This window comes from Aphidius gifuensis, linkage group LG2, assembly GCF_014905175.1.
Source record: "Aphidius gifuensis isolate YNYX2018 linkage group LG2, ASM1490517v1, whole genome shotgun sequence".
Taxonomy (NCBI): Eukaryota; Metazoa; Arthropoda; class Insecta; order Hymenoptera; family Braconidae; genus Aphidius; species Aphidius gifuensis.
In genome coordinates this window covers 25,259,351-25,270,444 of record NC_057789.1, presented here as the reverse complement: position 1 = coordinate 25,270,444, position 11,094 = coordinate 25,259,351, and the positions used below count along the sequence as shown (strand labels likewise).

At 26.3% G+C, this 11,094-nt stretch overlaps 2 protein-coding genes across 4 annotated transcripts; one reads left to right on the top strand and one right to left on the bottom strand.

Moving 5' to 3' along the window:
- Positions 1-5: 5 nt before the first annotated feature.
- LOC122849802 (kinesin-like protein KIF3B) lies at positions 6-3,549 on the top strand. The gene is made up of 2 exons (XM_044148624.1): positions 6-541; positions 624-3,549. The coding sequence occupies exon 2, from the start codon at positions 646-648 to the stop codon at positions 2,956-2,958; it is 2,313 nt and encodes a 770-aa protein (XP_044004559.1). The 5' UTR covers positions 6-541; positions 624-645; the 3' UTR covers positions 2,959-3,549.
- A 232-nt stretch (positions 3,550-3,781) lies between these two features.
- Positions 3,782-10,234, bottom strand: LOC122849801 (uncharacterized protein CG7065-like). 3 transcript variants are annotated; one of them, XM_044148620.1, is made up of 6 exons: positions 9,988-10,234; positions 8,708-8,827; positions 7,790-8,505; positions 7,505-7,605; positions 7,269-7,374; positions 3,782-7,195 (listed from the first exon to the last, which is right to left on the bottom strand). In XM_044148620.1, exons 2-6 carry the CDS (start codon positions 8,777-8,779, stop codon positions 3,976-3,978), a joined length of 4,215 nt encoding a protein of 1,404 aa, XP_044004555.1. In that variant the 5' UTR covers positions 8,780-8,827; positions 9,988-10,234; the 3' UTR covers positions 3,782-3,975. The 3 variants fall into 3 exon arrangements, with proteins under 3 accessions (XP_044004555.1, XP_044004556.1, XP_044004557.1); XM_044148621.1 differs by lacking the exon at positions 9,988-10,234 and adding an exon at positions 9,856-9,981; XM_044148622.1 differs by lacking the exon at positions 9,988-10,234 and adding an exon at positions 9,300-9,318.
- Between the last annotated feature and the right edge of the window lie 860 nt (positions 10,235-11,094).

The following is an 11,094-nucleotide window of genomic DNA, read 5'->3' as shown; positions in this document are numbered from 1 at the left end:
ATAATTAAAAAAAAAAAAAAAATACGCTGATAATAATAATAAAAAGACACAGGTTTGTTATTCGGCAAAATAATTCCTCGTTGAGGTGAATGTCAAACTGACGTTTTCACACTCATTTAAACGTCATAATTAAAATACAAAAAAAAAAAACACAAAAACAATTAAATAATATTTTATGAAAAATTGTTAAATAAAATTTAAAAATATTATTATTAATATTTTAAAGAGATAACAATATTATTGACTTATGAGTCAGTGTGTGTAATCAATAAGATTGTCGTCAGGGCGTTTTTATGACTCCAATTGTTTTTTTTTTAATCCTTAATAATATTATAAATTATTTTGGGTAATTTGGATGAGGAGGAAAGGAAAAGGGGTGTGTTTTACAAAAGCTATGACAACGGAGTTTTGCCAAGTTGATTCAAAGTGACTCAAACAATGGATCAATATCGTTGACCGGTTATAAAAATTAGCTGGATTGATATATCAACCATTTGTTAATCAGCAAAAAAGAAAATAAAAAAAAACTCACTCTTATCAGGTAACTCGATAAAATATACTAATTACAAATAATTGTTGTTGATGATGATATTAATTATGATAATTTTAAATATGTCTTAAAGGTTTCATTGAGAAAAAAAAAAGATGGATAAAGAAAATCAGGTAAAATTAAAACGTAATAAAACAACAAAATTAACAGCAACATCAATGACAACAACGACATCATCATCATCATCATCGTCATCAACAACAACAGCATCAATGATATCATCAGATATTGTTACACAATGTGTACAAGTTGTGGTGCGTTGTCGTCCAATGGATGATAAAGAAAAATCACGTAATTGTTTAAAAGTTGTTGATGTATCATCATCACGTGGTGTTGTTGAAATAAGAAATCCACGTGAAGATCCATCACGTGAAAATATAAAAACATTTACATTTGATGCTGTATATGATTATAATTCATCACAACAAGATTTATATGAAGAAACAGTACGACCATTAGTATCATCAGTACTTGATGGTTTTAATGGTACAATATTTGCATATGGACAAACTGGTACTGGTAAAACATATACAATGGAAGGTTCAAAAACAATACAAGAACGTCGTGGTATAATACCACGTTCATTTGAACATATATTTAATCATATTGGACGTAGTGAAAAAAATATGCAATATCTTGTACGTGCTAGTTATTTAGAAATATATCAAGAAGAAATACGTGATTTATTACATCCAGATCAATCATTACGTTTTGAATTAAAAGAAAAACCAGAATATGGTGTATTTGTTAAAGATTTATCATCAGTTATATGTAAAAGTGCAAATGAAATACAACAATTAATGAATCGTGGTAATTTAAATAGAACAATTGGTGCAACAAATATGAATGAACATAGTTCACGTTCACATGCAATATTTTTAATAACAATTGAAATGGGTTTATTAAATGATGATAAAGGTGGTATACGTGTTGGTAGATTAAATCTTGTTGATTTAGCTGGTAGTGAAAGACAAAGTAAAACTGGATCAAGTGGTGATCGTTTAAAAGAAGCTAGTAAAATTAATTTAAGTTTATCTGCATTGGGTAATGTTATATCAGCACTTGTTGATGGTAAAACAACTCATGTACCATATAGAGATTCAAAATTAACTCGTTTATTACAAGATTCATTGGGTGGTAATTCAAAAACAATTATGGTTGCAAATATTGGTCCAGCATCATATAATTATGATGAAACATTAACAACACTTAGATATGCTAATAGAGCTAAAAATATTAAAAATAAACCACGTATTAATGAAGATCCAAAAGATGCATTGCTACGTCAATATCAAGAAGAAATATCAAGATTAAAAGAAAAACTAGCACAAAAAGGACCAATATTAAAAAAAAAAAAACGTATTAAAAAAAATGTAATAAAAGATGATAATAATCATGATGATACTGATACTGATAATGATGATTCAACAAAAGATGATAATCGTATTAATAGTAATAATAATAATAACAACAATCATAATGATAATGATAAAAAACATATTATTATTGAACAATTAAAAGCTGAAAAACAAGAAACTGAAAATTTAATAACACGTATTAATGAACTTGAATCAAAAATGTTATGTGGTGGTAAAAATATTGTTGATCATACAAATGAACAACAACGTGCGCTTGAACAAAAATCAGCTGAAATTGCTGAACGTAAAAAACTTGAAGTTGAAATGCAACAAAAATTAGAAAATGAAGAATCAACAACAATTGGTGTACGTGAAACATATACAACATTACAACAAGAAGTTGATATTAAATCTAAAAAATTACGTAAATGTTTTGCTAAATTACAATCATTAAAACAAGAACTTGAAGATATTAATATTGAATATAATAGAGATCGTCGTGAACTTGAAGAAACCCAACATGATTTAATGAAAGAATTAAAATTAAAATATTTAATAATTGATAATTTTATACCAGTTGAAGAAAAAAATAAAATATTAACAAGAGTTAAATTTGATGATGATGAAGAAACATGGATTATTAAAAATACAAATCCAATAAATATTGATATTATTAAACGGCCAATATCAGTACCAGGTGCAAGAAGACCAATATCTGAATATGCTAAAATATCATTAGCAATGGGACGAGGTTATAGATATGCTGGTGAAAATATATTAAATTTAGAATTAGATATGCCAGCAAGAACAACAATGGATTATCGTGGTCCAACAATTGCACCAACAATACAAGCTGTTTTGGAAGAGGCATTAAGAGATGAAGGTGATATTGATGTTGATGCATCAAGTGCTAGATTACGTACACCAAAACCACGTTTATCATCATCATCATCATCAGCTAGACCAAGACCAAGAAGTGTTGGTAAACTTCCACAAATGCAACCACCAACACCAATATATCCCAAGACAAGAGGACTTGTTCCAAAGTGAATTTTCAATGTGATTATATTTATTATTTAGTTTTTTATTTATTTATTTATTTATTAATCAATGTTGTTGATGTTTTTTTTTTTTTTTTTATCTTTATTTCATTGTATATAATTGATGCTTTAAAAAAATAACTTAACACTTTTATTTTTTTTTTTTTTAATTAATTAATTAATTAGACTGAAAAGAAGTAATAATATTTATTAAAATTAAATAAGTTGTCACGTCTAGTCAAGGTGCAATTAGTAAATATGCAATTAGTGTCAAACATATTGTTTTTTTTTTCAATTTTTAAAATGACTTAATTTATTTTTAAAAAATTGTTACTTACAAATTAAAGTCATTTTTTTTTTTTTGTTGATATTTAAACAATATTATTAAATGATTTTAATTTTTAATTTTTATTATCATCAAATTATCATGCACGTACTCTTTTAAAGAAAATTATTATTATTATTGTACAATTATGATGTTAGTTGTTTTTCTTTTTTTTTTTTCTTATTTGTAATTTTAGAGTTACAGAGTCAAAATAAATGCAAATTGATCTCTGTAAAAAATATATATGACATTATTAAATGTAAAAAAAAAAAACCTGTATAAATTTTTTCTTGTTACCCCTAATTATCATCATGAAATAATTTTTAATTTAAGGTTGATCAACAATTAATTAAATTATCAAGTATTTTCAATGTGTTAATTTAAATTCATAAATTTATATTATTCAGTATTAAATTAAAAACAAAAAGTAATATATTATTGTGTCATATATTGAGTCAACATTATTAACAAATAAATTATTGATAAATTAATGAATGACGACATAGGGATTTGTTTGAAAAAAAAAGTTAAAAATAATTATTTCACGTATAAAAAAAAATGAGTAATAAATATCTTGACAAAATTTCAAGCCTTGATAATAGACGTAACGATTCTTCAAAAACCTGAAACAACTTAATTAACATGAACGAAAAAAAAAAAAAAATACGTAAAAATAGAAAGAAACTATTATTCAAATTATGGTCAATAGAAACGCTGTTGTTGTTGTTGTTGCTGTGAATAATTTGGATATTGTGTTTGTTGAGGATAACCAACAGGAGGTGGTCCAGATGGTGGACCTTGTGTCAATTGTCCCTGTTGTCCACCATACTGATTATTATTACCACCACTAAACATTTGTGGTGGTGGTACATAATTTGGTGGTGGTTGTAAATACTGTTGATTTGTATTTAATCCTTGATTATAATTATTTTGATTATAATTTCCATAGCCATTATTTAATCCCATATTCATATAATTTGAATTTGAATTAAATTGTTGTGAATTTTGTTGTTGATAAGCAGCAAATTGATGTTGTCCTAATGGTCCTGGATACGTAACATCTTGCTGTTGCTGTTGTTGTGGTGGTGGTTGAGTTAATTGAATATTTTGATTTTGATAACTCGGTGGATTTTGAAATGACGGTGGTGGCATTGATACTATTGTTGATCCTGGTGGTGGTACATCATTATTTCTTGATATATTTGATGTTGGTTTTGATGTATTATTGTGTGATTTAATAACATATTTATTTGGTAAATTAACCATTAATGTCTCAATCAAACGATTTGTTTCACTCAACATTCCCATTGAGTCATCATTACGTTTATTATTATTATTATTACTATTATTTTTAGGTGGTGATATTGAACGTGAACGTGATCTTGACCATGATCTTGAAAATGATTTTGATCTTGATATTCTTTTATTTTTAGCTTTTTCACTATCAACAACATTTTTATTAGCTGCTTTATAAATATCTTCAAATGAATAATCATCATCATCATCGTCATCATCAGATAATTCAATTCTTCCTCTTTTTTTATCATCATCATATCTATTTTTATTTAATTGTTGTTTTGTTTGTTGTTGTTGCTGTTGTTTTTGTTGCTGCTGTTGTTGTTGTAGTTGTAATTGTTTTCGTTGTTGTTGCTGACGTCGTTCTCTATCTTCCTCTTCTTCTTCATCAGCAAACATATCTAATTTTGGTTTCCATTTTGAATGCTCATCATCTGATGGATTATGACCACCTTTTCTTGTTGAAAATGGTGATACACTTTGACGTGATTTTGTTGATATATATTCAACATCACTTTGTGGTGATATTGATCTTCTTTTATTATTATTTGATGTTGTACTATTATTACCACCACCAAGATTAACAAAACCACGTAATTTTTCAACTCTTTCTGGATCACTTGCTTCTAATTTTTTCAAAAAATTAATTAATCCATGCTGTTCATCAGTACCAAGATCTTTAAAATTTTGTAATAAATCTTTGAGATCATTGTCTGTTAAATTTTCCATTCTTGCAGCATGTGCTTCAATTGGATCAATGATTTTTTGTGGTGGTGGTGGTGGTGGTGTTGGTTCACGTTGTTTAATTATAATTGGTGGTGATATTAATGGTATAACTGGTTGTGCAACAACAACAGCTGGTGTTGGAACAATTTGTTGTTGTTGTTGTGGTGGTGGTGGTAGTGGTGATACTTTTGGTTGTTCTATTATTGTATTATTGGTTGTTTCATGAACTTGTTCATTATTATTATCAGTTAAACTTTTAACAAAACTAGCAGCAGTTATTGGTTTATCACTGTGTTTTGATGCTTCAGCCATACCAACAACAGCATTTATTAATGTTTCTAATTCATCTTGTGATACATTATCACGTCCTTGTGCAAGTAATGCTGCTGCAATTTGTTGTGCAATAGCAATTTTATCAACAGAACCAATACCAGGTACACTAACTGGTTCTGATCTTATTGGTGGTAAATCAATTGTTCTTGAATATGGAATTGTTGTTCTAGCAGCAAATGCAGCAAGTGATTTTGCCATTTCAGCTTGTTTTTGACGTTTTTCTTCTTCTTCTTTTAATTGTTGTTTTTTCTTTTTATCCTCAGTTGCTTTATGTAATAATTGTGCAATATTTTGTATTGCTGATTTTGTTGGTGCAATTGCCATTTTTTCAATCATACCAGCAAATAATTGTCCTTTTAATTTTTCTTTAACTGTTTCAAATAATACATTAACATCTTCATCATCAAGTAGCTCTTCAGCTGAATTTGGTTTAACTTTTTCAGCAGCTAATGCACGTGATAATAATGTAACAACTTTTGGTCCAAGTGAACCAAGTTGTCCTTCAAGTGCTGTTAATAAACGTAATAAACCAACAATTTCTAAATCTTCTTTTAATATATTATCTTCATTTAATATTGGACTTGGTGATTTTTCTTTAATTGTATATTGATGTGAATAATGACGTGATGATGATTGTGGTGGTGGTCTTGACATATTACCACCCCCACGTTGATAATAATTACGATATGATGGTGGTCTTGTTCTAGTATATGAATAATATTCACGTGGATCATCACGTGGATGACGTTCATAATCAAATCTATCTTGTCTATCTGTTGGTGGTGGTGGTGGTAATCTTTCAATTCTTTCAATTCTTTCTGGTTTTATTGTTTTAGTACCAACATATTCAACATCATCATCATCACTTTCAATATGTATTTTTGAACGTTTTGTTGTTTCAATTGGTTTAACTATTTTTTCTGTTTTACGTGATGATGATGATGATGATGACGTTGTTGTTGTTGTTGCTGTTGATGATGACCAATGTTTAATTTCTGGTGGTTTATCTTCTGGTAATTCAAGACGTTTTCTAATATCTTCTTTTCTTGATGCCAATTGTTCATTATGAATTTCACGCATTCTTTTATTCCAAAAATCAATCCATTCTGGTTTAAAATCATGTTTACTTGGATCTTGTCCATCAGCTTGTAATTCTTTATAACGTCTATTCCAAAATTTTTTCCATTCATCAGGATATGATGGATGTTTTTCTGGATTTTTTTCATGAAATTTTAATGATCTATCTAGTGTTTCTTCGGCACGACGTATTTGTTCACGAAATTTATCCCATTTATCACGTTCACGTAATGGCTCTGTTGATCTTGAACGTGAACGTGAACGTGGATTACGTATTTTATTACTACGATGACGTAAACGATCACGACTTGATTGACGACGACGTGAACGTGAACATGAACGTGAACGTGATCTTGTTGGTGATGGACTACTTGATATTGATGATAATGATGATAATGATTTTGTATCATCTGATGGACGTATTTTTTTATCATCTTTTTCAGATTTACGATTTATTTTATCTTTTGTTAATATACGAATTTTCATTTCTCTGAAAAAATTAATATTATTAATATTATATACAATATAAATTTTTATATATTTTATTTATTAATTAAACTAACGTTTTTGTTGTATCTGGTTCAATCTTTTTTGGAAATGCCTTATCCAATTTACTCTCTTCTTTTTTCGTTGTTTTTTCCTCATGTATATTTTCATTTGCAGCATTATCTTTGTACACAAATTCACAAAAAAATAAATATTCCACAAAACAAAAATACATTTGACAAAGAAAAAAAATTAAACAATAATTTTTTAATAATATTTATAGTATAATAATAACAACAATAAAATCACTCACCTTTTTTATTTGATTCACTCGTTATTTCTGCCATTTTCTCTTCAAAGTTTGTCACCCATCGCACATCGTAAACTTCCATAAATGTTAACTCGGGTGTTTCTCTGTTAAAACACGTTGTAAATATATAAAAAAAAAAAAAAAAAAAAGAAAACAAAATTCTTTTTTAATAAAAAATATATATTGTTTGTTATAAAAAAAAAAAAAAAACAAATGAGAGAAAAAATTTTTATATAAAATATTTTAAAAATTATAAATGAAAAATAAATAATAAATCAATTGACCTACCTAAAATGATAATCTTGAACACAATTTTTAGTATATTGTGTTTTATTTTTTTCATATTGTCCTTTATCAACAAGTTGTGGCTGTAAACGACCAAATTTTTCTTGAATTTTTTTAGCAACAAGTATTGATATTTCATTAGCACCACGTTTATAATTAGCAGTACGTGGTAAATCAGTAATTGCTCTTGATATTGTTGGAAAATGACGATGTAAATATGTCATACGATGATTATAACTAGTAATATGTGCCATAACTGTTCTTGGATCACCACGTTTTTCACATAATACACATTTATAACTTGGTTCTGGTGAATCATTATCAATAATTTCTAATAAATATTCAAGACCAACAAGTGGTGAACTTTGATGTCTATCAAGACTAACTTGTATTGATGTTATACGATTAACTTGATCTTCCATACCAGGTGGTGCTGGTTCACCAGGTGCAAGACTATCACTAATATTTATTTGTCCTTGTAAATTTGATTTAATTGGTTCTTTTTTTGACCACAATGATACTGGATATGGCCATTCATCTAATTTTATTCTATGAAGACTTGATATATTATGTCGTAATAATTTTTGTGCACCAAATAATGATATATTACATATGTGACACCATATATCACCTTCATCTGTCTTTGAATATACTGGACGTAGTATACCATCTTCTGATGTTACACTGGATCTCATCAAACGTCTTCTATCAAATTCTTCCTGTTAATCATCAAAAATATATATTCAATTTTTATTTTTTTATTCATTATATTTATTAAATAAAAAAAAAAGATATTATTGTTTTTTAAATCTTCATTGATGACACGAGTTTTATCTTCATTGTTGACAAATTTAATTGAAAAACATTTGAGCCATTTAACAACAACAAAAGGAAACAATGGCTCAACAAATGTTTATTTACCTTTTCACGTTCCTCTTCTGATAAATGAGAAGGATTTCTTCCCTCAATATCAAGGTCATCATAGTTCTGCATTGTTGATGTTGATCCTGTTCTTTTACAGTCAATCACCAATATGCTTGTCTGTAAATAAATATTTATTTTCCACTTTTAAAATTATATTTTGTAAATAAAAACAAAAAAAATAAGTGGAAAAATGAAACTGGCTAATATTAATAATTTTTTTTTTCCAGTAAATCATTACAAATAACTTATAAATTGTTTTTTTTTTTTTAATTAATTGTTTATATAATAATTATATACTTTTTTTTACTCTTTCTCATGTTTTTTTTTTTTAAAGCCACAATTTTCCATTTACTTACCCCATTTTTTAGTCATGATTAAAATCATCAACTCATTTTTTTTTTTTTGAATTTTTATATTTAGATTTTTTTAACATTTAATTATTTATTTATCAATTGTTTTTTCTTTCTTTTAAATATTGATGATTTTGGTGGTGTCAACAGGTGTAATTACATTAATTATTATTTTAAAAATTCACTATTTTTTTCTTTTTTTTTGGATAGCATTTAACCAGCCATTTTAATTTACTTACCAATTAAAATTAATTTCATTTGTTTTTATTTTTGTTTGTTTTTTTTAACTATCATAATAATTAAATTAAAAATTATCTATTATTTTAATTTTTTTATTTTTAAAGCACGATTTAATCACAAAATTTAACTGATATCACTAAATAATTCTTGTTGTAATTTTTTTTAATTGCAAAGTTTTTTAAATAACTCCGATATTTATACTTTGCATTAAAATTCAAGAAATAAATTAAACGAACGAATATATACATTTAACGATAGAAAAAAATTAATTTTTTAATTTTAAAAAATTACAAAATACACAGTCATTAATTTAACATTTTTTTTCGCTAAAAAAATCATCGATGATAAAAAAAAAATTGACATGAGGTTTGTTGACGTTTCTTGATTATCGTTGTTGTTATTATTATTGTTATATTATTTAAACAAAAAAAAATATGCTTGTAAGTAATAATAAACTGTCTAAAATTTATTGTTTTTTTTTTTTTAAATATATAAATAAAAAATAATATAAAAAATAAATTAAACAAGACGCCGGTTAAACATCTTGCTACTTACAAAATTCCCTCTTAGTGTTTCTTCATCTAGACACACACATATTTTTGCACAATTTTTTTTTACAATATAATTTGGTAGTCATATTACATTTATAGAAAATATTTAATTAATTATTAAGGTCCTTGGACTTACCGATTAAATGAAGTTGTCAATAAATTAATCAATAATTATTGATGTTTTGTTGTCTTTAAATATGTTTTTATTGAATTATGCTATCAAATCACTTTCAATAACTCATGATTATGTCTTTGAAGCGTCCATTTTTGTTAATAATAATAAACAAAAAATAATAAAAACAATAATAATTCCGTTCTTCCCAAAATTAGTGCAATATTTCAACGCTTTTTAACAGCGCCAGATGGTAAAAAAGAATACTGTCTAGTTTAAATTTATGTTTTATTGGTTATTTGACTTTTTTTTCTTTTTTTAAATTATTTTTTATATTATTATAAAAACATGTGATCAAGATGATCACAAATAATAGGATAAAAATATTATTAATAAATATATCAATTCATATATATCATGATTAATTTTAAACATTCAATTTTATAATGAAAAAAACAAACTTAACTTTTTTTATTATTAATTAATGTAATTTTTAAATATATAAAGTTCCAAAAGGTTCAAAAAAATTATGAACAACATCAATAGTCCGATTTACCCATCATCTATAAAAAAAATATAATATATTGTCAGTTGTTAAAAAAAAAAAAAAGTTGATGAATATATAGCTGTATATAGTTTATATATCACTTACTATTATGAAGACGTTGTACCAAAACATTACGGAAAATGAACCCAGCCCTCCATATAATCCAAGCCACATGATATTTTTTACCCAGTTTGGTATTTCAGGTATTTTGGGTATTTTGAATAGATGATGTCGACCCGCAGTTTTAGCTCGTAGATAACTACGATATGAATATGATCTTACAAGTACTCTTGGAATCGGTTGTGCAACATTTTTAACACCAACTATAAAACAATTAATCAATTATTAAATATTATTTTAAAAAATTTTAAAATTAACCTGAAAAATATATATTGATAAACTTACAACATGCGATTCTGACAGATTGTAGTAAGGGCTGACGTAATAGGCTTGACATGTTGACTATTGAAGACTAAACTCGCAAAAAGACAATGAAGCAACAAAGCACAACAAAACCGACTGAAACCAGACAAACCAATGTAGAGAGTAGACTCAAGCTTAAAAGTTTCTGCAAGAAGACTAGA

What these genes read in the sequence shown, in the direction of transcription:
- LOC122849802 (XM_044148624.1), top strand. Translation starts at nt 646, where the DNA reads ATGGATAAAGAAAATCAGGTAAAATTAAAACGTAATAAAACAACAAAA.
- LOC122849801 (XM_044148620.1), bottom strand. Translation starts at nt 8,779, where the DNA reads ATGCAGAACTATGATGACCTTGATATTGAGGGAAGAAATCCTTCTCAT. An exon ending in CAGAAGAGGAACGTGAAAAG is followed by an intron (nt 8,506 to 8,707) that starts GTAAATAAACAT and finishes GATGATTAACAG; the next exon opens with GAAGAATTTGATAGAAGACG. An exon ending in GAACCAGATACAACAAAAAC is followed by an intron (nt 7,196 to 7,268) that starts GTTAGTTTAATT and finishes TAATTTTTTCAG; the next exon opens with AGAAATGAAAATTCGTATAT.